Here is a 26,719-nt window from a genome sequence, read left to right on the forward strand (position 1 = left end):
GGGTAAAGGTCAGAGCTGGGCTGGATGAGCCAACGCAGCACTGACACAACTCATGAGAGTCAAGAGTCCATTAGGAGCTAGAGATGGTGAGCACCTCAGAAACAACCCACGTCCTTGTAGACTAGACTGAGGGCTCACCCAGATCTCCCACCAGGGAGAAGCTTGGGCTTGCTGAGAGAGAAGACCTCACTCACAGACCTTTGTAAAGCCATGCCTTATATAAACAAGCTCAAGTGGGTGTTGAGGTTAGGGTATGGCTGTGTCTTCTCCTGCTGGAAATTTAGTCCAGTGTGGCTATGGCCACACTGGGAGACACAGCCCTAAGAATAGATTCATGTAACTCTCACAGGGATTTGACTTGCTCCTGACAGAGCTGGTTATTTCAAACAACAACAAAAAGAACCTGTTCTCTACTGCCTGGCTTTCCTGTTTTGCCATCCCCTTAGCTCCCATCCACCTCCTTGTGACACCCCTTGCCATGAGCTCCTTACCAGATGCCAAGCCAACAGAGCCATCCAATCTCAGCCCTTTCAATCTCCAAAACAGTGAGCTGCAGACACCTCTTTTATTTATAAAGTACCCAGCCAGATTGTGTTATAGCAACTCCAAGTGAACTCATATAAATGACTTCGTGGTTTGCTTCTATTCCCCACCTCAAGCTGAGACGTGTGTGTTCAAAAGCCTGCCAGTACCAAACTCACAGATTTTGATGCGCCCAATTATTTTTAAAATAGCTCAGACAAGCCAAGTTTTTAGCCATGTAAAGTCTACCTGCGTCGCTGTCATTCCCAGCCCCAACTAATAGCTGTTAGCAATGGATAGGATGAGGTCTGTGCAGTCAAAGGCTCTAAGATGCCCAGGACTGTCTGGGCTGTGCATTCAGACCCCACTCCACACTGCTGAGTGACAGAGCCCCCCACAATTCCCTTCCATACCAGGAGATCCCTCATTTCTCCTGGGAACTCTCTTGGCCTCATTCCTTGCCAAGTAGTAACCCTGAGTCCAGTAGATTGATTCTTTCTGGATGAGCCTTCTCATGCATACACCAACCCAATGCCTAAGACCTGTGATGGCTGACTCTAGCAACTTTATCCCTTAACCCAAATTGATTTGCCCTTAATGAACCCTCAAATTACCACTGAAGAATGGGGCACTCTCTTGGGGGAAAAAAGGGGTAGGTAGGTACAAAGAATGAGCCAGGTACCAGTGGCTCACACCTGTAATCCTAGCTACTCAGGTGGCTGAGATCTGAGAATCAAGGTTTGAAGTCAACCCAGGCAGGAAGTCCATAAGATAAGGCCTTATCTCTAATTAACTACGAAAAAGCTGTGGCTCAAGTGGAAGAGTACTAGTTTTGAACAAAGCAAGCTCAGAGACAGCTTTCAATCCCTGAGTCCAAGCTCTAGGACTAGTACAAAAACAAAAACAAACAACAAGAAACTCAATCCCTGAATAGATTTAGTGAATCGCTAGGGGGTGTGGCTCCATTTTAGAGCACTTTGCTGGTACTTGTGAGGCCCTGAGTTTGATTCTCAGAGTTCTCAACTGCAAAGAAAGGAAGAGAGAGAAAGACAGGGGTGAGGGAGGGAGAGAGAGAGCACACAAGCACTACAAGCAAGAGGGGGATAGGGTAAAACTTGTAATTTATATATGGATGGGACAAAACTGACTGTTCTTGTTTTCCAAATACTTTTTGCCAGAGATCACACCACCATTGATTTTCCCCCACTGCTTTGAAATGCCCTTTATATTATAAACTAAATTCATGTACTACTTGTGTATGTTTCTACATGGGAATGTTAACCATTGATGTGCCTAACTTCTGTACCATACTGATTTTATTCCAATAATTGTCCCATTATAATGTATTTTCCTATCTGAAGCAAGTTGAATATCCGGATGTATTTTGTATGAATGTTCTAGGTGCATTATTTTACATAAATTAAAGGAATCATTCAATAAAATGCATAAAAATAAAATAAGACCCCATCTTATTTTTTTTTTATTTGGGCTGGAATTGTTATTCCCAGACTACCCCAAGGAGAATCGCACTTGGGTCCCTTTACCCACTGATTGTAGATGCCAAAAGCTTATTTTGAAATTTATTTAAAGGACAATTCACACATTGGTGGGAGGTGAATTCTCACTCAGGGACAAGCCAGTATTTATACCACTCTCTGTACCTGCCAACACAGAAAAGACACTCGCAGCAGCCTGGGAGGTTGGAAGTGAGAAACACAGACACTGGAGCAGAACCATCATTGGAGGGCCATGTCATTCAGGCCCGGTCCAAGGGGCAGACCTGGCCAATCAGAGCTGTGCATTTTGATTGGCATGGGGAGTGTTTTAGAGGAGAGCATATTTCCCAGTCAAAGACACAGGTAGGTAGTGATACTTCTCTCAGGTTTTCTAGGAAGATCCCTACTTTTCTCTAGGGTATGACCAGATACATTGTACTTTAGAGGAAAGAGACAGACCCTGAGAGGAAGTCTGGAGCAGACCCAAAAAAGAAGGGAGTTCCGAACAACGGAAGAGACTGATAATGACATCCTTACAATCTTCTTTAAGGCCAAAGCAAGCCACACCAGAACACCTTGTGTGTAAGCCCGTTTGCATGTTTTTCTACCATCGATATGAGTTAAATGCGTGTGTGTACACAAGCAGATCCTGGGGCTTGAATGCAGGGCCTGGGCACTGTCCCTGAGCTTTTTTAACTCAAGTCTGGCACTCTACCACTTGAGCGACTGCTTACTTCCACCTTTTTGGTAGTTAATTGGAACTAAGTGTCTCACAGACTTTCCTATCCAGGCTAGCATCAAACTAGGATGCTCAGCTCTCAGACTCCTGAATATATAGGATTACAGGCACGAGCCATGGATACTTGGCTTGCTTGAGTCAATCCTATGGCTTCATCTTTTGTTCATTTTTGAGTTGGTTTCTCCATTTTGTACTTCAGATTGCTTCATGGTTTGTCTTCTCCATGATCAGCTGGTACCCAGGCAGACGACCTGGGGTTTGTAACCATCCTGAGGGTGTCTCTGGATCATTCCTAGAATCCCTGCCCCTAGAACTCACAGGCCAAATTCTGAAGGGCACGAGAGGAGAGTAATTGCCACATTTCCTAGGATAGGTTCACAATGGGGTACAAGTACCTCCACCTCTCTCTAAGAAGCACCTAAGTCAAACATTGCCAGTTGATTCCCTTCGTTGAAATGAGACCTTCCTGGCTATGTTGTAACCAGCTCATTTCACATCACCCTTCCCAACCTCTAACAACCATCCCCACCTTCTCTTCCCAACCACCACTAACATAGAAATAGCTCTGTAATGACACCCAGCCCTACTGAGCACCATTCTCCATTTATCTCATTATAAATGAAATGATCTTGTTATTTGGGTAAACTGGGAACAGAAACACCCTGTGTCAGATGGTATGGCATAATTCTCCCTCGTTGTTTCATTACTCTGAAAGGAGTTGGAGGTTCTGCCTCCAAAAGTCTGCTTCTGTTTTCAGATCTTGGAGGACTATGACTCAGCTATGTCTCAGCTGCCATGAAGCCTGTCCTCTCTTAGAGGGAGCCTTCCATAACAACTTCCCTGGCTTTACCTGCCTGGTAGCCAAAGGCTTTTGAGAAGTGGTAGCCAGGCCGTAAACCTCATCCACACATGGGGAAAGGAAACAACTTACCTGGTGTCTACAACCCAGGTAAATCAGGATCTTGAGAATATGATGATGCCTAAATGACAGCACAGGGGATTTGAGTGCTGAATAGCACTAGTGTGGCCAAAAATGATATCACCTGTGTCTTCAGAATGGAAATCGTGCAACATTTCAGCTCCAGCCAGCAGACCGCAGAAAATAAAACCAGAATCTAAGAGGCCAGGAGCCTGAGTCTTAGTCGATCTATTCCATTTACTGATAGATTAAAAAAAAAAGCCAGGGACTAGTGGCTCACACTTGTTATCCTAACTACTCAGAAGGATGAAATCTTCAGATTGCAATTTGAATTCAGTCCAAGCAGAAAAGTCTGTGAAGCTCTTCTCCCCACTTCACCACCAAAAAGCTGGAGTGTGGCTGCAGCTCAAGTATTAGAATGCTAATCTTGAGGGAAAAAAAAAAGGAAAGGAAAGGAAAGGAAAGGAAAGGAAAGGAAAGAAAGAAAGAAAGAAAGAAAGAAAGAAAGAAAGAAAGAAAGAAAGAAAGAAAGAAAAGCAAGCTCCTCTGCGGCAGTGTCTACACATTGAGTTCAAGATCCAGGACGAGCACAAAAGAGAGAGAGAGACAGAAAGAGAGAGAGAGGAAGGGAGGGAGGGAGGGAGGGAGGGAGGGAGGGAGGGAGGGAGAGAGAGAGAGAGAGAGAGAGAGAGAGAGAGAGAGAGAGAGAGAGAGAGAGAGAAATAAGTAAACCAAGAATCTACTAATGGGAATGGGACAGTGTTCATTCAGTGAGCGGATATGTGCAGGCTTGGGCAGGGACAGCTAAGGACAAGCAGGCCCCAGCCACACTATCCATCCTGGTTGTGGGACCCCCATCCCAGGACAAGGCTGACTGTGAGCCAGCTTCTCACCTGTCCTGGATGCAGCCTTCTACCTAAATTCTCCAGGCTTGTACTCTTCCACTTGAGCCATATCCCTACTTCCAGCTTTTTGCTGATTAACCAGGGATAAGTCTCACAGATTTGTCTGCCTAGGCTGGCTTTAAACCATGCCTCTCACATCTCATTCTCCTAAGGAGGTAGGATCCCAAGTGGAAACCACTGGCACCTAGCTCATTATACTTATCTACATCACTATAGCATTTCATAAACTATGTGTCAGAGGCTCACACCCGTAATATCAGCTACTCAGGAGGCTGAGATCTGGAAGATCAAAGTTCAAAGCCAATATGGGCAGAAAAGTCCTCAAGACTCCAGATCTAAAAGAATTAACAAAAGCCAGGTTGCTCAATTGCTGGAGTAGCATCCTGTCCATCAGGAAGCCCTGAGTTCAAATCCTGGTACAAACAGCAAAAGGGCAAACAAAAAAAAGGAAATGTCATGGAAGCTGGAAAAGTGTCCTTTCTTTTCTGCCTAGAACTGGGTGCTCCATAATGTAAGGTGAATAAAGCACCTCTAGACCTTCACTTGGGCCACAGTAGAAAACCTCTGCAGGGAGGAGACTGCAAAACCATTTCTCCTTCACTCCTTCCCTATCTCCTCACAGCTGGAGCCCCAAGCCCTGCATGTGGCATGCCCTTAGCAGTAGTCTGTGATCACTGGTCAGTGAAAGGAAGGGAGCATGGAGCTATTTCTTGACAGCCCCGGAGCCTGAACGGTCTCAAGGGCCCTGCAAGGAGCCTGTGCCACTGGCAGTGCGCACAAGGCCTAGGAGACACAGCAGACAGGAAATCAGAGAGCAAGAATAGGTCTTAAGGCTACAGGGAGCAGACGAATAGGTGTTCAAGTTCCCTGCACTGGGCTGTTCCTGGCCTGCTCTACCCCCTACAACTGGAAGCCTACCCGTGAACTGAAAAACATACCAGCACCTGCGTCCCCAGGGTTGTGAGAGGGCAGAGACATCATATGTCACAGAGGCATAGAGCAAGCTGTAATAATCCCCATGTCGCTACTGATGGTACAGGGCTGAACGTGTTCTCCCTCGCGTGGCCAAATCTGGAAGTACAGGGCCAGCCATCACCGTCTGTGCCTGCGCGCCTTCGGCCCCAGCTTTTCCCTGGGAAAGTTGTGACACTCGTAGTTAGGCCACGAGGCTCAGGAATCCTTGCTTCCTGTGCGAACTTTCCCCTCTGAAAGACTGGCGAAGAGAAAAACGTGTTGGGACAGGAGGAAGAATTCGGGGTGCAGTTTCCGTTTTACAATGGACTGGACCTGGCTGAGCTCTTGGACCTACTTGTCCAAGCTGCAGTGTCTTTGGAAACAAAGTCATCGAGGGGACCTCTGACAACAATGTCGCACCTGGGGTGTCCAGACAGCCCCCGGGGGCGCGGGAGTGTAGGAGAAAGTCTGATCTGCAAACAGCGATGAGCTACAAAAACAGGCTTGTGACAAAGACTTGAAAGCCAGTCTGGTCCGGAGCGAGGGCCGCGCGCCCTCGTGTGGCAGGCCCTGAGAATGCAGGTCCTGTTGGCAGGCTGTCCAGCCTGAGGCCTGAGGGCCTGCAATGGGAAGGAAAGACCACAATGAGGGGACAGGAAGGGAGGGAGGGAGGCACACAGCCCAAGAGACAACCCTTACACCTGGCAATTACAACTTGCAATTGGGAGTGTCCAGGGGACTGGAGATATCCACTTGATTGTGAGACACTGGTTGTTATTTGGTGCAAGCACCTAATAACAATAACACACTAGGGAAACTTGACCCAATATATTTTCCCTAGTACATGATGTAGGGGACACGACACCACAGGAGGGATGAGTTCCGGACACTGTTTTGCTTAGGATGGGTGAACACTTGTCAAAAGAGGGGCCCACCCAGTTTACCTTTGCTTTCTCCTTCCCCTCTCCCTGCTGCCCCCAGCAAAACTGTTTGTGACACTGAATGTTGCAGCTAAGTTTCCCCATTCTGATGTAGCTTTGGTGTGGTTCAATGAAATTTCCCTCTCCCAACCCCAAGCAACCCTCTGTGGAGGACAAGAACGAAAACATTCTGTGATATGATAACAGATTTTAGAGGACCCTGCATTTTCATGTAGTTAGAGCTAGGGAGAGGCAGAATAATAGCTTGGGCCAGCACTTCAGGGATTAATGGGCTAGAAAGCAGCCATCTGTGCAATTTTAAATCATGTACAAGTCACATATTAAAATATGAAAACAAGTGAACTTAATATTGGTAATCCAATAGGAGATAACTTCTTTTGATATGTAATAAATACAAAGTTATAAATAAAATTTGTTTTTCTGCTCCTGCTACTGCAGTTGGAACTTACAGCCTCAAAGTCAGCCCAGCTTTTTGTTGGTTATTTGGAGATGCCTTATCCTTGAGGACTTTTCTGCTTGGCCTGTTTTTGAACAATAGTCCTCTGGGTCTCAGCTTACAGAGTAGCTTGGCACAAGCCACTAGTTCTCAGCTTATAAACTATATATATATATATATATATATATATATATATATATATATATGCAGGGTTCTTAAAGAAAGAGGCAAGCCTGTCACATGAAAACATGAGGCTGGCTTTTCTAGGTAAGTGAATGTCAAACAGAGGTCATTGGGTTATTTTATAAATTCCAAGAATCATTAAAACTCTTGTGATGTTCAGTTCCTAATTGGGCAGTGACAGCATGGACATGTAAATTTCTTCCTTTCCCCCCTGGCTGTCAGGAAACTCAGAGCTAAACCTGAGTGTTCTCATTTAAAAGATATCATCTCAGCCACACTTCATTATTTTTCTAATTCTTGTCCTTTAGTATTTGAACACCTTAGAAATTGCTGTTCTCTGAGATTTTCACTTCTGGGTTATCCATGTGTAAGGAAGCTTGTACATTGCTCCAGTAGATGTCAGCATTGTATAAGAGAAGAACCCAGCCATAGCTCTTTTAACCTTCCTTCCCCTATCAGAGCTAAATATGACTATTTAATAGCTTTGTGATTTTGATCCAGTGACTTTTGAACACCATGGGCCTCCTTTTCCCATGAGAAAGAAAGAACTGCTGTAAAAAATGAACTGGGATTAAATGTACCTTGCGAGCAAAAGGCTCGGCCATTTACCGTTTAAGTGCACGGAGCATGATGCAGGCGTCTTGATTTCAAGTTCTAGTATGTCATTTCAAGATTGTGAGCTCGGCCAGGTTATAAAGCTTCTCTGAGCCTGAGCTTCTTCCCTGCAAAATAGTGAGCCTAGTGCCCAGCTTGTGAGCTAAGTGCAGTCAGAGGGCTGCTCTGCAAAGTTACAACAGGGGCCAGTCCAGGGGTCAGTGAGGTGTGAAGTGCGGGCTGGGCATGGCACAGAACTCAGTTTGTCACCATCATTATACACATGTGTCTGTCAGATGTCAGATGGGGCTTCTGGGGATGCCAAAGAGGTAGGGTTGGGTCCTGTTCCCACTGCTCCACAGAACAAAAGACTGGATGGGGGCATGAAAGAGACAAGAAGAAAGGTGACCCCCTTATAAGTAATTCCCACTTCCCCCTAATGGCAAAGACTCCCTGCGTTCCTCATATTTCCCACATGCTTTCTTGTAGAAGTTGACAAAACAATTCTAAAATTAACCAGGAGTTATAGAAAATAATGGATAGCTAAAATAGTTTGGAAAGAGGTATTGAGGGAAGTAATCTACAATGGGAGGGGTCTATGCTGGGGCTTGAATTTAGGTTCATCAGCTAGCATTCTATAACTTAGTCTGCACCTCCACTTCCAGCTTTTTGTTAATTGGAGATAAGAATCTCGTGGGCTCTGTGCCAGGTCCTGGTGGTATGGAGGTCGACCAGTTGTCTGTGTAGGGGCTGTCTTGAAATTATGACCTTTGGATCTCAGTTTTTTGAGATTACCAACATGAGCCACCAGTACCTGGCTTGTTGCATTTGATTGTATTAGGTTGTATTGCAGCAAAAGAAGTTTAGAGCTGCGAAACAAAATTAAATTACATTGGATATTCTTTCCTTCATCTTGCTCAACTAGGATAAAGCCCTGCTATGGCCTTGGGGGACCCCAGGGTCCTGAACACAGACTGAGACCCAGACCTGCCTGACAGCCTATGTCTCATTTTCTACACGAGTGGACACATATCTGCCCAGGTTGGACCACTAGGCTCTGTGCCAAGTCCTGGTGGTATGGAGGTCAACCAGTTGTCTCTCTTGTGCAGTGAGTGTTAGCACTACTTTAGTTAAAAGTGAGGAAATCTGTGGTTTAGGCTTAGTCCCACAAAATTAGGAACACAAAGCCAGCTTTCTGGTATCCTTGTGTAGAATGCCATAGTGCTGAGATTCTTTTTTTTCTGCTAATTCTGGGGCTTGAACTCAGCCTGAGCCCTGTCCTTGGGCTTTCTCAAGGCTACCACTCTACCACTTGAGTCACAACACGACTTCTGGCTTTTTTCTGTGTATGTGGTACCAAGAAATCGAACCCAGGGCTTCGTTCATGCTAGGCAAGCACTCTACCATTAGGCCATGCTCTCGGCCCCATAGTGGTGGGATTCTTGATGAAGGCTCTACATGTCTTATTCCTCCCTTTTTTCTCAAGCATGAAGCCCCATGGCAACCCCAAGTGCTTATTATTGCTTCAGCAGGGGGAAAATCCAATGAAATTCTTAGAAGGCAGTATGGGTACATTTGGGAGGTTAAGCATGCAAGCCTATGAAGTCCCTGGCTTTGGACAAGTAGCCCCCACAAGATGTGCAGAGCCTGGTGTTTAAAATTTTTTCAGAGACAAAAAAACTCCATCATTTCCTCTGCCCTTAGATGCTATTTAGAAATGTGTCGGTCAGGCATAAACACTGGCCCAGACAGGAGAAAAAAAAGCTATCATGGGGAGAATATTATTTCTCCATCCAAAGCACGAGTAGTCACCCAGACTTTATTCAGGTTGCTTGCCTGAGGAGCTCTGCTCCTGTTCCTTTGTCTGTGCAGTTGCTGCCTCTGTTCCTTGGGGGAGGATGCGCCCATCAGGCCCTGTGGGCTTGAGACTTGGATAAATGGACTGCTGCCCCTCACCCTACTCCTGATCATTAGCATAGAAGGAAGGGAACCCTAAAGAAAAAAAATGGCATGAAGCAGGACCCAAAGAAAGATTGCTTAGTCTGTAAATACTTTCACTACAGCACTCCTATTTGGGAAGGTGTAGGTAGAACCAATAAAAAAAAAAGGACTCCATGGAAAGCCTAAAGAAGGGCTTGTGCAATGCAGGGAGAGTCTCTGTAGCCCCAACTTATCTGCACTACAAAAGCAAATTGTTTGATTTCCAAAGGAATACTTTGTCACTAATGGTTGGTCTGGATCTGATACTTTGAATAATGGAGTCCCAGTCCCAATTGTCTCAATCAATAAAAGGGGCCAGTCAAGTGCTGGTGATATACACTTGTAATCCTAGCTCTTGGGAGGCTGAAGATGTGAAGACTGAGGTTCCAAGTGTGGGAAGGAAAGTCCTTGCGACCCCCCACCCCTTCTCAATAGGGTGCAGTGATATCCGCTATTATCCTGAGCAACATAGAGGCTGATATTAGGAGAGAATCTATTTTATGCCAACTAGGATGGAATAATCCATTAGTCTACATCTCAACAGAAAAGCTGGGCCTGGTCACTTGAGCCAGTTAACTCCACTTTGACAGGAAGCCTAAAACAGGTGGATTAACATCCAAGAATCTGGCTGAGTGGGATCAGGACTGCCTATAAAAACAAAAAAAACAAAAAACAGTTAAGAGATATGGCCTCAAGAGACAGAGCACCTATCCAGCAAGGGTGAAGTTGAGTTCAAACCCTGGTAACACCAAAGAGAAGGAAGGAAGGAGGAAGGAGGAAGGAGGAAGGAAAGAAGGAAAGAAGGAAGGAAGGAAGGAAGGAAGGAAGGAAGGGAGGGAGGGAGGGACTCAGGATGCAGCAAACCCATTCGTGCATATTGCATAAGTGACTTATTTCCTAAAGCACTCTCCTATGTCAGGGTAGTGTGGACAGCCAGTTCATAGCTCAGTGGCTGAGATCAGTTATTGAGTACTATGTATCATGTGTTTTACCAATGTGATCCAGGAAATAGAAATTACTTTGACTTTCAATTTGAAAACATACCTACAATCTCTCTATAAACATAGTCTCACAGCTGTGTATGTGCTTGTGCGTGTGTGGGGGGGGCAGAATTGAGGCTTTGCTTAAGAACTTGCAGTCATTTGGCTTTTCACTCAATGTTGGTGCTCTACCATTTGAGTCACACCACTTCCAGCCTTTTTCTCATTGGAGATGAGTCAGATTTGTCACTTATGTGCTGGTTTTGAACTGGGATCCTCAAATCTCAACCTCCCGAGTAGGTAGGATTAAAAGCGTAAGCCACCAACCTAGAATACAATTTCTTAAAAATAGAAAATACGGCTGGGCGAGGTGGCTCATGCCTATAATACTAGCTACTTAGGAGGCTGAGATCTGAGGATCAATGTTCAAAGCCTGCCCAGGCACAAAAGGATCTGAGACTCTTATCTCCAATTAACTTCTAGAAAACGGGAAGTGGGGCTTGGCTCAAGAGTAGGGTGGTAGCCTTGAGCTGAAGAACTTAGGGCCAGTGCCTAGGCCGAGTTCAAACCCCATGACCCACCATATATATAGAGAGAGAAAAAAAAAGTATGTAAGGCAGAGTACAAAAGTAAAATCAACTAGAATTCAATTTCTACTATCAACTAGTTGTCTCATAAACATATTTATATGTATATCCCTATTAAGATGATATTGCTTTCAAGGTTTTAAGCTTAGTCCCAGTTGTGACTTTTAATTCAGTTATAATGTGGATAATATAAAAGCAAAAATTTCAAGAGCAGTAGCTATGGAATCATTTTTATATGGATGAAATAATTCAGTCATTTTTATTGTCAGCTAGGTTTCTATTTTTTGCTTATCATTTTTGTTTCTATTTTACAGATCTTTGCACATAAAGATTTTTAATAAATAGAATGTCACTGTATGGTACAATTCTGATTACTAGAAAGCATTTCTTTTCATGTTTAGCAACCCTTTATGCTTCTATGATTGGTCCTTGGTGTGACTTCTAATGCTCCTTGGATTATGTTGCCACATGACCCTGCATCCACAGACTTTCCCTCTTGGATTTCGGCCTCACCCTATGCTCTGAACATTCCTGGCAGTTGGGACTTCAGAAAGCCTATAATTGCTTCTCAACATTAGTCATGAACAAATTTAAGAAATAACCTATATCATAGCTGCTATGACTTTTCTCATTGCAGTTCACATTTGCATTTGACCTACCTTGGTTATCAAAGTACAAACACTCAGCTGAGATTTGTCAAGGAAATGTAGAAAATTCCTCAGAACTTGGAAATACTGGGCACTTACCAGATGGTTAGTCTCAGATTGTAAGTGTATTGTCATGTGATTAAGATCAATTTGTATTTTGTTTAGCTATAAATGCACATTTGCTGAGGAAGAATTTTGCATGTTATGTCATTATTAACTATTGGGGTTTGAACTCAGGGCCTACTACTTGCTAGGCAAGTGCTCTAACCACATGGGCTACACTTCCAGCCCTGAGAATTGGTTTTGGAAGTGAGCTCAGCTGTGATGCTATAATCTGCCCTCTTGGGATGGATGAGGGTTGGGGATGCATCTGAACTGTTCCTGTGACTTCTTGCAGGCAAGCTGTCAATCATACACACATTCTGCAGAGCTGGGCAGTGAGCGAGCTTTCCAACAATGTCAAGGGGAATGAGGAGAATACAGGCTGACATTGAAAAATAATTTTGCCATCAAAGATCCATTCTGTAGTCACTGAAAGTATTATCACTGCAGACTCTCTCTTTCTCAAAATGCCTGTGTGAATAAATGCATAGGATTAAGTAATGGGGCATTTGGGGATCATTTGGGAATCCCAAAATAGTGATTTTTCATTTCCATGTCTGAGAAGTCATAGAAATTCCTCTGATGATCTCTCCCCTCCCCCACTCTTTATCTCTGCTTTCACACAGAATAGATATTAAGTGGGAGGCTACTTCATAGGAGTTGAGGATTCACAAATGAGTAGATCCTAAAGAAGAACCTAAGGCCCCATTTGGAGCTACAAAGCAGGTATTGTAAAATGTCTGGATGTTATGGAAACAAGGGAATGGAACAGGAGAGAAAGAAGTCAAGTCATAAATCTGAATGTCAAATGCAGACTCAGAAAATCAGAACTTGATGCCATTAAAGTATCGTAGAATAGTTGAGAATCCTCAAAATTAAATTCTAACACTCTAGCAGAAGGTAGAATACTTAAAAATTCCTTGCACTTCTATAGTGTTATTCTTGTAATAAAATCACTGATTTAAAAAAAAAGGCCAGATTTTCAGAGGGAGATGCATGCAAACCAAGAAAAAACACAGGAGCAGAAAGGGGCATGAGAATTAAAGACAAAAAATGAAATCAGGCGGCTGGGAGTTTAGCCTAGTGGTAGAGTGCTTGCCTAGCATGCACAAAGACCCAAGTTCAATTCCGGGCCTTGTCACTTTCTTCTATGTGGACACAGCAGTGACTAGCCCACATGAGATGGGCCACCAATGTAACTCAAGCCTAGTCAACACACAACTATTAATTCTTGCTTCACTCCATTTTCCAAATGGAAAATACACAGTGCAAATGAAGAACCTCAAATGACCGTATTTGATTGAACAAGAGTAAATGTGAGGCAGTATCAAACATGTGGTAATAACTCAGATGGCCTTGAAGTTAACATTGGTGTCTTTAACAGCAGCCAAAGCTGCTGTCAAGCTTTATTACCAATGCAGTTTCCTCCACAAGAATGCGCTCTACTACTGAGCTACATCTCCAGATCCCCCAAAGTTCCGTTTCTACAAAATCCAGTGATGTAATTAAAAAAAAAAAAGCTAAGCTCATTCCTCCAACACTGAAAAATCATGAAGCAATTTATAACCAACTTTGTCAGAACTGAATGAAAACACAAATTTAGTGCAACCACCCAAAAAAAAAGGACAATGTAAAAACAGGCTTTGAGAATCTTCTCTAGGCTCCTCCCATCATCCCCTTCTCCGCTCCACTGTATACTTGAAGACAGCACACTCCCTCCAGAAACATTGGTTCCAGAGGGCAAAGTTGAAGCCTTTACTCACAAAGAATTATTTGTCTGCCCTAACCAGTCTGAGGTTACCAGAAGTAATTCAGAATTCACTGGGGCAGAAAAGCTTAGGGCAGTCCTCAAAAACAATGTAAGGTAAATGAACTATGAAGAGTCACCTGTGGCAAAAGATGACAAACATAACAGAATGTGGAAAAAATGGAGAAAAAAAGCCAGGAAGAATTTCTCTCCAAAACTGGGGGTAACCTGGTTCTCCCTCATACTTTTATCTTCACCCTAAACTTGTTTTGTTGTTGCTGTCATTAGAAAAGTGTTTTAGTTATGTGAGAAATTCTTTCATCTTTTCATTCTGAGATGTGAGCTTCAAATCTGTTTATACTGAATAATGTAGACTGAATTTCCATTATACTCATTTTTATAATATGCACTCGTTGTTCTATCACAATATTAACAAAACATAAATATGAAAAAATATACTGATTATCCCATTAGTTACCTGGCCTTTTGCATTAAATTATTTATTGTTATTTCTACCATGTCTTTCTTGATGACCAAAAGCTGAGAGACTGAAATTCTTTTCACAAAAGAATTTAAATCTTAGCTTTCTGGGACAAAATTCACTAAACTTTACTATATAAAATGTTATTGAGTAAATTCTATTTGAGTAAATCATATTAGATTTTTTAAAATAAAAGCTTGGAGTGAAAAGACAAGGTAATGCTGCCATGAATACTGGGGAAATTTAGAAAGCCACAAAAATGCAGGGCAGCACCTTACTCTCAGTAAACATCTAAGAGAACCTGAGACAGCTTTCCACTTCCTTGGCTCAGTGGAGCACAAAGGGAAGCAAGCACTGGAAGTGTAACCCAGGACAGAGTCAACCTGTCTTTTTATTTTTGTCTTTTAGGGTTTGTCTCCTGCTCAAACTTATATATTCTGTGTGTGTGTGTGTGTGTGTGTGTGTGTGTGTGTGTGTGTGTGTGTGTGTGTCCTTCCTCTTTTCTTATAATTTTGATTACATTTGGCTTATGACATTCAAGGAAATATTCACAAAACACTAAGTAACCACAAGCCAACATATCAGGCATGCCAGAGCACACATGACTAAAACAGAGATTTATTGAAACATATCTGAGGAAAACCTCAGCTCTGAACTTACTAAATGTTGATTTTTTAATTTTTATTATAAATGCAAAGAACCAAAGGAAACCATCAATAAGTAGTCTCACCACTAATCCCATTACTAGCAACACCAGTAAAGTATGAGAATTTCTAAAAAGGACCTCCCCAAGACTAATAGGACAGAAAAGACAGAATCAGTTCAAGAAAAATCTAACTACAACTTCTATGTATACAAACAAAAGAACTGCAAACAGAATCTTGAAGAAATATTTATATTAATGATTTGAGTGTGAATTGTTTCCACCAAACCTCATGTGTTTTTTTGGTTGTGGGGCTTGAACTCTGGGCCTGGATGCTGTTCCTGAGCTCTTAAGCTGAAGGCTAGCATTGAGTCACAGTTTCATTTTCCTCATGTTAAATTTTTTTCCAACATAACATTTCTGAAAGTTAATGGGCCTCTAAGATGTAATCATGCCAAAGGTGTACCACCCTCAGAAGGGGATTTGGGTACTTTCCACACAAATTTAGTTATTTAGAGAGCCAGTTGTTAACAAGGTAGCACCTGGCACCTAGCACCTGGACTCAACCTCGTATACTCTACTTTTTCAGTGTGTGGCTGTTCCACCTTCTACTTTTCTGTTCAAGTTGATCTAACATGAAGCCTTCACCAGAAGCTAAAGGATGTTGACACCAAGATCCTAAGCCTCCCTGCCTGCCTCCAAAATTGTGAACTAAATAAACCTTACAAAAGGTGATATGTAGCTATAACAAAATATTACTCGGTCTTTTAATTGCCCACCCTAGGACTCAAACTCAGGGCCTGATTGCTGCCCCTGGACTTTTGTGCTGAAGGTTAGTACTCCACCATTTGAGCCACCACTCCATTTCTGGCTTTTCTGGTAATAAATTAGAGATAAGAGTTTCACAGACTTTCCTGTTTGATCTTGCTTCAAACCATGATCCCTGGATCTCCCAGCTTCCTGAGTAGCTAGGGTAACAGAGTGAAGCTACTAGTAGCCAGCTCACTACATAATCTCAAAGAAAAAGGGTAATTCTTAAGGACACTGTTAAATGAAATAAGGTATCTTACAATGACAAATACTGTATGAATCCACTAATAAGATGAGTGCAAAGCAGTTACATTCACAGAAACAAAAACCAAAATGATGGTTATCAAGAACTAGGGGAGAAAAAAAAAGAATATTCAAAATACAACAGGAGTATGGTGGTTATCTCAGACACAAAGTAAGGCAGGACTAGAATGGAGAATTTGAAACCAGCCTGAGATATATACTGAGACTCTGCCTTAAATTAAGAACAATAATAATATCCAGCCTGTAATATAAGAAGGTTCTGGATATTGGTTGCATTAACAATTTGAATGCTAAAGTTATGAAACTATATATACACCTAAAACTGTTTAAGATGGTAAATTTTAACTTGTTTTACAATTAAAAATCTCAAAAACTGGCAAATCTTAAGAATTAAGAGCAAAATTATAAAGATGTAATTTATAATTACTGCATTCCTATTGGAACCAGATACTGTGAAAATTGTTCTGAAAGCTTCATTTGTTCCTCAAAAGAAAACAAAAGGCAACCTTAGTAGGGAATTTCTATAGCCAATTTGAACCAGAGAGAGAATGAGCTTGATCATATAAAATTTCAGGCCACAGAGGAAAAAAAAACCCACAATCAAGAAAAACAAAGCCTAAGGAAATTTGAGGACAGAAATAAAATATCTATTAATCAATATTTTTGTTAAGAAAGAGATTCGCATAAGTGAGAAAAAGGATATTTGAAGTGGGAGGAACTAGTCATAATGTCTCATGCCTATAATCCTAGCTACATAAAAGGTGGAAGGCCTATCAAAAGTTAGTGTGATTATCTCAAAAAAGAAGTCAAGAATATTTGCTCACATCTGTAATTTTAAGTAGATAAAAAGTATAAGCAGTAGGCTTGCCAAATAATGTTTTATATAAAAACTATTTTGAATATATACAAAGATCCAAAGGAAATCATACATTAGATTCATAAGGAAGATAATAGTAATAAAGCAACAGAAGGCTTAAAAAAATTCTGAAGACAAAAAGTCTGCCAGTTGAAGGCAGTTGGAGATGCGGCGTAGATAATAAACTAAAGACAGCTGAAAAAGTAGCTCAAGTAGTTGACTGCCTAGGAAGCACAAGGCACTGAGTTCAAATCTGAATACAGAAAGAAGACAAGATGAGATGAGAAGACTAAAGCTTTCTAAACTAGAAAAAAGCCACAGTAGATTATAGATATAAACAGCAACCACACAAAGACATTATTCAAACTGTTTAAAGTCTAAGGTTTTCTGAAATCAGAAAGAGAAATGATGTCACATGTCGGGAACCCACAGTGAGATGAACAATGACACCGTCCATCAGAAAGCTTACAGTCCACTGCAGTGAAATGATATCTATGATATCTATAAAGCTGTCAACTAATGATGAAAGCATGAACTTGGATCATTATTTCACATCACAAACAAAAACCACAAAATGGAACAATGGCCAGGCCGGACTCAGTGCTCACACTTGTAATCCTAGCTATTCAGGAGGCTGAGATCTGAGGATCAAGGTTCAAAGCCAGCCTGGGCACAACAGGACCTGAGACTCACCTCCAATTAACATCTAGAAGTGGGGCATGGCTCAAGGGTAGGGGTGGTAGACTTGAGCTGAAGAGGTTAGGGACAAAGCCTAGGCCCAGGGGTAGGGTGGTAGCCATGAGCTGAAGAGCTCAGGGACAGTGCCCAAGCCAAGTTCAAGCCCCATGACCCAAAAAATAAACAAATAAACAAACAAACAAAATAAAATAATGGCCTTAATATTAAAAGGAAAAAACAACATAAAATTCTTAGAAGAAAACATAAGGGCAAAGGGCAAATCTTCATGACTTTTGTACTTGGCATTGAATTTTCAGGACATGAAATCTGGATTATAAATAATAAAGGAAATAATAAATAGGATTTCATTAAAACTTTTTGTGTACTTTCTTGAAATTACAAGGAAAATTAAGACAGCTAACAGAATCACAGAAAAATCTGTGCATCATATATCGGATGAAACCAGTATCCACAAATTCAACTATGAAATTCTTACAATTCAACCATGAAAACGAGCCAAAACTAGGCAGAGGAGCTGATATTTCTCTGAGGATATGCAAACAGCTAACAGGACATCATTTGAGAAATGCAACCAAAAACACCACTAAATACAATTTATCACCCAGAAAAATAGCTATTTAAAAAGTAGGAGCAAAGAATGTGGGCAGATATGTGGGAAAATATGAACTTTCATATATTGTTAATAGAAAAGTAAAATAACTCAGCTGTTAGGAGAGTTTGGCAGTTCTTCCAAAAGTTAAACATAGAATTAACTGCCATATGACTCAGAAATTTTATATGTACATATAAAACCCCTCAAATTTAAAACAGGTGCTCAAAAACAGACTGCATTACTCAGCTTTATAAGAGTGATTGCTGATACATACTACAACATGGATGAATTTTAAACCATTCTACTATTCTATCTTTATGTAAATTATGTACATCCATTGAGGCAGAAAGCACATTAGTAGTCTCCAGAGGTAGAGGGGTTTAGGGTGGGTAGAAATAACTACTTAATATGGTTAAAGTTCACTTTGGGATGTTGGAAGTGTTTTAGAACTGCCAGAGATGGTAGAGTTCCTACCTTGCAAGGACAAAGCTGCCTTCCACATCCAAAAAATAAAAAAAGTTTTCAAACTACATAGAGATTGTTGGGATGAAGTATTTCAATGAGCTAAATGCCACTAAAATATTTTTATGTTATGTAAAGTTCATCCAACTTAAAAGAAAACTTTTTAAACTTAAATTAGTGCTCAGGTAACTTATGAAATCACTTGAAAATATACCTTTGGTTAACACTGCAATTCTATATACATCTGTTATCAAAATAGAAAAATGACACAGCCAATTACTGAATTATCTGTAATGGCATAATATATTTCTACACGCATATGGAAGGTAAATATATTCATATTTGTCTCCTGTTTCTAAAAAATGGCATAATTATTTCAGTTTAAATTAAACATTCATATCCCTTCTTTTACTAAGTCCTTATACTATGCTACTCTTAGGTCGTATGACTATTATTTAGATGTTTGGGTTGTTTCCAATTTTCCAAAATTACAACTAATGCTTCAAAGAATCACCCTAAAAATAAAAAATAAAACAATATACATAAACTTAAGTATTTCTAGTTAATGACATAATCCTTCTGAAAGAAAGTAATCTGTTAGGGAAAAGAGGAACTAGCCTCCACACTGTTTTCAGTAATCATAAATATTGTTGATGGAGGCATTATTATTCTGAGACTTCATACATAATAATTCCATCAACTTTTATATTTACAGTACCCCTTCAACAAGTTTTGATTGGGAAAGTATTTCCTAGTTCGACATAATATCCATTTAGGTAAAAGAAAAAAAAAGCAACCACTTTACATAAATAAACTTGCTTAAAAATCAATTTTCATCCCCATCTTTCATCTTCAAATGTCATAAAATTAAATTTCATCAAATCAATCTATATATTTCTATACTCTCAGTATTTATCACTACCCCAATTGAGATTTCACCTAAAGTGCATGGGGCCTTCGGTCCAGGAGTTTCAGAAATGTCTCTTCTGTAGCCCATGACCATGTTAGCCACTCAAGTACATGATATTAAGCATTAAATTCAAATAAAGGCCTTTTTTATATAAATCTTTGACTAATCTACTGAAATACCATCCCAGGCTATATCCTATATCAACCCTACCTTTTCTTCCATTGTGTAGGAATCAAAGTTAAAATAAAAATTAGTCAGCTTCATATCATCAGAAAGAACGATATCACCCCATTTCTAAGGAAATGGAAAGACTTGGAAAAAAATCATATTAAGAGAAGTAAGCCAGACTCAAATGAACATAGGCCCAGTGGTTTCCTTCATTTGTCATAATTAGTATAAACCTTGGACTCTCCTAGCAGAGGTTTACAATAAGCAAAACCTAGATACATAAGGCCACATAGGATGAGGCTAAATGAAAGGACCTTCAAGATATACAAACAAGATTGTTTCTATACCTTGATTGTTGTTCTATTAAGAACTATATTATTTCTTTTTTTTTCTTTGCCAGTCCTGGGCTTGAGCTTCGGGCCTGAGCACTGCCCTTGGACTTTCTCAAGGCTAGAGCTCTACCACTTGAGCCTCAGCACCACTTCCGGCTTTTTGCTATATGTGGTACCGAGGATTCGAACCCGGGTCTTCATGCATGCTAGGCAAGCACTTTAACCACTAGGCCAAACTCCCAGCCAAACTATATTATTTCTCATCTACTGTATTGTCCCTTGGTTATCTCATATTGTTACAGTATCTTATCTTGTTATCTGATATATTGTATATATGTTTATTTGAAAAGGATAGAGAAGGAGGAAAACAAGAAGAGGGGAGGAGGTGGGAGAGGGAAATGGGGACAAAAACATGAGAAAGGGTAGCAATGTTTGTGAAGTAATGCACCTTCTATCTGGCAAATATAATATAACCCTTCTATTAATTACAATAAAAAATTAGTCAGCTTCAAAATTAGTCAGCAAAAGATAGTTCAGGATATTGATGAGAATGGGCCACAAAGCGAGGCAACTGTTTTATACTATAACCTCTGATTTCAGTACAATCTTGATTTGTTCTCTCCACTACCTTCCTTAAAATCAGAAGCCATGAATAGTACTCTCCAGTGCACTATAACAACCTTTCCCACTATGGGTGGCTTTGAGGCTAGTGGTCATGGCTCAGACTGATTGAAACCTAGTTTGGTTCAACTTCAGGGGCTTCAGCATTCTCTATGACTTTCACTTATTGCTTTTACAGGTAATAATTATCAATGAACTTCTTTTTTTGTTTTTGTTGCTGTTGTTCGTCAGTCATAGGGCTTGAACTCTGGGCCTGGGCTCTTCAGCTCAAGGCTACTGTTCTACCATGGTGAGCCACTTTGCCACTTCTGGTTTTTCGGGGGTTAACAGGAGATAGAAGTCTCATGGACTCCCATGCCCTAGCTGGCTTTGAACCACGATTCTCAGAACTTAGCCTCTTAAATAGCTAGGAGAAAGGCATGAGCCAACAGAACCCAACCTGAACTTCATATTTGTTTTTTTTTTAATTTTACAATTCCTTTTGTATCTAGTTGAGGCGTTTCCTGAAAAGCTGGGCCTACTGCCCTTTCCAAATTCCATCCCTTAACTTTTTTTTTTGAAGGAAAAAAATTTCATTTCCATCCCTTAATTTGTATCTTCAGTAACAGATCACAGTCAAACATTTCATGTCACAAGTGATTGGGAAGTTACCCCACAATCACAGGTTCCTCAAGTCTACCTTTCATCAGTTTTTCTCATACCAAACCACAATCTAGTGCCTAGGAGTTGTTCTAACAAAATCCCAGGATTTCTACAACTATCTAGAATTATACGAAACACATCACAAATTAAAGAAACAGAATGTCTTTACTTCGAATACCAGCTGCAAGTTGAGAAGCTCCCAGGGTACCTGTACTTCTGAACAACTGACTACAAATTCAGAGGTACTTATTTCTCCCTTGGGTGTGATAATGTGCTAGAATAATTCATACAACTCAAAAAAGCAGTACATTAATAGTTTTATTATAGCAAAAAAGGATATAAATCATGACAACCTGAAAATGTGACAAACAGCACAAGTTCTGAGATGAGTCCAAATATAAACCTTCCATGTCTACACAAAATCAGCCCAGGCCATGTCACCCTTCTGCAGCATGACACATAATTGTACACACACAAGAATATTATTGACCAGGTATAACATGTGCAAGGTTTTTATTAGTCATTCTCCTTACATAGACTGAACTGAATTATTGCCCACATGACAGAACCAATCTCCAGTACCTTTTTCTTCCTTCCCCAAAAGTTAGATTATACCATATGGCTCAAAACCCAGTCCTCCACATATTTGGTCATTCTGACATAACTTGCCTGCCCCCATGCCGTCACCTGATTAGCATAAGCTAGCAGGGCCCACCAAGAACAAAGATACTTCTGTTACTCTAAAAATTCTGAAGATGGATAGAGGCTCCCACACAAGAACCAGGGAGAACAACTAACTGAACTCCTTATTGTACATGAGAGGACATACCCCAAGACAAAACAAGACAGGAATCAAGACAGCAAAGGAAAAGATGCACAGACCAGTGAATAGAACACATGGTTCAGAAATAAACCCACACAAATACCATTAACTGATTACAAGAAAGGCACATAAGTATTCCCTGCAGAAACGTCTTTTCAACAAGTAGTGCTAAAACTCACAACAAAAAACACAAAGAAGTCAACCCAAATACAAAAATTTATTCTAAAAATATATTAAGCATATGCCCTCTATAGCATAAAAAAATCAGATAGTCACTGACTAACACTTACAATCGTAGCTAATCAGTAGGCTGAGATTTGGGACTATATTCCAAGCCAATCTGGGCATAGGAGTCTGTGAGACTTTTATTTCCAATTAACCAGAAACAAATCCAGAAATGGAGTAGTAGAAAACCAGTCCTAAATGAAATGGCCAGGCAAGAGCCAATACAGACATTAAAAAGGTACTATACTAAACTTAATTTCCTGGTTTTGATCACTACCCCATGGCTAACATTAGGAGATGAGAGATGAAAGTTATACTCCAACTCTATTTTTCAATTTTTCTCTGTAAGTCTAAATAGCTAAAACTAAAAAGCTGTAAGATGAAACAAAACTTTAAGTCATTCTTACATAGAATATCTGAGTAGCAAAACATTTCCTATTGATTACTTCACACTAACTGGAGTTAGTCAACCCCTGAAAACAAAGGAAATCTCAAAAACAAATAGTAATAATTTAGGAAATTAAAGCTTTTCAAAGAAAGATACTATATTTTTAAAACAAAAGTTATTTCTGCAAGTATTAAAAGCAAGAGGCAAAGAAAACAAGTTACATTACAGGGCAGAGAAAACTTTAAGAGCTTCAGAGCTGGTAAAAATCTCTAGTCACTTAATGCAAATCATAAGGGAAGAACAGTATATATAGAGAGAGAGAGAGAGAGAGAAAGAGAGAGAGAGAGAAAAAAATAAAAAGCACCAATTGTAGAACTAGGGTCAAAATTTTGGGTTCCTTTGTAGTCCATCTAATATTCTCATATTTTCTACTTCATTAAATCCAGTTAAAGATTAACTTTCCATCTGCCTACATGAAACCAACTTAAGCTCCTAAATCAGCAACAATGACAAATACAGATTACCGGGTTCCTAAACTAGAAAAGAGATGAAAGATTAGGAAAATACCAACTAAAGGACACTAGAAACAGAAGAGTCTGCAGACAGTATGTTCTGGCTTTTGCTTTGTCACAGGAAAAATTTTGGTGATGATGATGATGATGATGATGATGATGATGATGATGATGATGGTGATGATGACGATGACAACAACAACAATAGCAGCCTGAGTTTAAAATTTGCAATTACTATTCAGACAAAACAGTAACTTCAACTCTTAAATTTTTTCTAGTTTGTGAAAATCATTTAATTTCTCAGCTTCAGTGTACCAGTTAACTACATGCTATCTGATTCAATTCACAGAATTCACAAATTTTTCCATAAATATTATAAATCTACCTTGTGCCTGGTTCTATGCTCCATAAAGGAGATGTGGTGAGAAGAAAATTTACTTTTACATTCACTAATTTTTGTTTTGAACGACAGTCTCTGACTGGGAAATATAAAGTTTAATTTGTGAAAGTACTCAGAAAAAAAATATTCTACTCATCATCTCACATATAGGTACACTAATATTTAACACATCTGTCATATATTTCTAGGATATGATTTGTATACGTCATCTGTCCTTCTGAGATACCCGATTTTCCTTCCTTCCCATATTATTTCTCTAGCTTTTTCCCCCTACTTGTATTTTTTTCTTTACATTCTTAGCAATTCCCCTATTCTTCCCACACATCTCATTTTAGTGGTACTCTCAGGATACATGCTGGTACCTATAACTAAAATGCAAAACTTCTCAATTCCTTGGCCAATAAGCTAACTTTGTACCCATTATTCAAAACTCAATTCAAAATGTTCTTCTTTAAAACTTGATTATTATTTTCCTGCCCTCCTCCATCTATCTCCTTCTTACTCCTATACTTATACATGTATATGAAAAGATAACTTGTTATTTCAAGACATTATATGTACTAATCACATCATATCACTTATAAAATCATCTTGTGATCATGTTTCTATCTGTCATATTAGGATCTGAATTCATTAAAAATAAAACCTTTTCCACATCAGTGTTCTCAGAATTTATGTGTACTTGCATCATCATAGTTCAAAAAAGTACTAAATTAAACTTCATATTATACTTAATTACATTAATATTGGATGAAAAAATGTTTTAAAGGGTCACAACTATATTTGGCAAATCTGAACTTTCTCCAAATATAAGAGTTATATTAATAGGAAAAAAATGAACCTATGCTGATCAGTATATATGTAAAGCTTTACTACTCGGGGAAAAAAACTTTTGAGAAAGTTTCTTCATCTTACTGTATCCCCTCATCAAATGTGTGGAGAAGTTCACTTCTAATTCTCTGTGATTTGGTGGTCAAGCAAAAGTGGAAGGAACAATAGGAGTTTGAGATTTTGATTTACCTATGTTAAGCCCGCCTCAACTTTCTGTAAGCCGTCTCTCCACTATCCATCTGTGCTAGCATCATATTTCCAGCAAGCTGCAGCTTGCTATTATGACATGTGATACCTTAGAAACTTACTCTGAAAAGACACTATGTCACAATGTATGTGAAAAAAATCCTAAACAGCAATAAACAGTATCTTTAAGTGTTTCTAGTTTTTTTTAACTAAATGGTAATGGTTATCAGGTCATCAGGCATCCATTTTAACAAGTGTTTATTAAAACATTAAGTATCAGAACCCTAAAGCAGAAATGAGTTACCAAGTATACATTAGTCAGTCAGAGGTAACTCATGCTTATAATCCTACCTACTCAGGCAGCTGAGGATCATAGTTCAAAGCCAGCCTCCACAGGAAAATCCATGAGACTCTTATCTACAATGAATCCCAAGTAACTACCAGAAAACTAGAAATGGAGCTGAAGCTCAAAGAGGTAGAGCACTGGCCTTGAACACAAAAGCTCAGGGACAGCATCAAGGCCCTGAGTTCAAGCCAATGATCCACCAAAAAATTAAAATTAAATAGAAAATTAAAATAAAATCCATACTATATTCAAGGTGTGTAGCAGAAACTGGAGAGCAAAGGTGTTTAGACTAAAAAAATATAGTGAGAACTGAGCAAAGAGAAATTATGAAAATAAAAAAGAAATTAACAAGTTATACTTCCCATTTCAAATAATCTAGAAGAACAAACAAAAGCAGAAATGTTACTCAACAATTTCTTAAAGTGAGGACATGAGCTTTTTTCCCCCTACAGTCAATCCATTATAGAATTTGGTAAATTCCAATTATCTTAAGAGAAAAAAATATTACAAAACATTAAGAACAAAATGTTTGTAATATCTCAATCAAGTATAGTGGCACAAGTCTACAATCCCTGCACTCAGGAGGCTGAAGTAGGAGAATATTTAACTGTATAGTAGAATATAAACAGGTGCCCTTGAACCTTACTTGAGAGCCATGATGATTGAAGAATGGGGGGAGGGTCTGAAAAATGTTGCAAAAGTAGCTGTGAAAGATTATTTGTGGCTTTACAAAAAGTAGAACATTTAACAATTTCATGTATCTTTTTTGTTGGGGGGGGATTGTTTTGGGAGGAGATTCTTTTCCCCTAGTCTTTTTGAAGTAATCTCACTTTCTATGTAGTTTAGGTTTGCCTTCAAGTCAGTCTTCTTGCCTCAGCTATCCACTAGGATTGTAGTCATGTGCTATTACATAGGGCCATGCTGTCACTTTTTAAATAAATGCAAAACTGTGTTAGTAGCTACATCCTTTTTTGTGTGTATGCTGGTACTGGGGCGTAGACTCATGGCCTTGTGTTCTCATTCACTCACAGCTGACACTCTACCACTCCAGATCCTCATTTCTGCTTATTAACTGGAGATGAGAGCCTCATGGATTTTTCTGCCCAGGATGACTTAGAACTTCAATCCTCAGATCTCAGCCTTCCGAGTGGCTAGGGTTATCACTGCACAGCCCCTGAATCATTTTACAGAGATAACAATCATCATTTACCCTATACTTGTTACATCACATAATGAATCTGAATGAATAGGAGGACTCATATAGAAATATAGCAGACTCATATAGAAAAGGAGGGGAACCAATTCACCACACACAAAAAAGAGAGAGACAAACCTGAATAAAATCAAAAGGTCAGCCTTGAAAATGACCCTATGGACCACAAGTCTAAACTTGAGATTTCACTGTAACCACAGGGACAGAAGTTAAATATCAATAACCACCATGAAACTCAGCACTAATATAGACTTCATAGTAAAATCCGGGCTGAAGGAGAACATATATATATATCATAAAAATGATAATTTTACAGAATAAAATAAAAATCTGAATATAATTCATTATCACTAGTACTAACTTCTCTAGGTCCATTTCATGTCAAAGAACCAATAAATCCTACCTGTGTATGCCAAGAAAGAAATACAAAATATAATTTGTTCTTTACCTTCAGACAATGAGGAAATCAGTTTAAAGTGACCCCAAAGGGGAAAGTACTGATACAAGGGAAAGCACTGCAGTTAGAAGCAGAGAAGAAGGAGTGATTAATTCTAATGGAAAAGAGGCATTTACTAAAGACTAC

At 39.8% G+C, this 26,719-nt stretch overlaps 1 protein-coding gene across 1 annotated transcript in view; it reads right to left on the minus strand.

Annotated features, from left to right (window-relative positions):
• Window positions 1-5,259: 5,259 nt before the first annotated feature.
• The window catches only part of LOC150039915 (serine-rich coiled-coil domain-containing protein 2-like), a 35,550-nt gene continuing 14,090 nt past the window's right edge, over window positions 5,260-26,719 (minus strand). Inside the window, 3 exon segments of the mRNA XM_090327468.1 lie at window positions 5,260-5,364; window positions 5,956-6,155; window positions 10,284-10,317. Of these exon segments, the coding sequence (XP_090183594.1) occupies window positions 5,260-5,364; window positions 5,956-6,155; window positions 10,284-10,317 (339 nt within the window).

This window comes from Megascapheus bottae, unplaced genomic scaffold, assembly GCF_031878675.1.
Source record: "Megascapheus bottae isolate mThoBot1 unplaced genomic scaffold, mThoBot2.hap1 HAP1_SCAFFOLD_43, whole genome shotgun sequence".
Classification (NCBI taxonomy): Eukaryota; Metazoa; Chordata; class Mammalia; order Rodentia; family Geomyidae; genus Megascapheus; species Megascapheus bottae.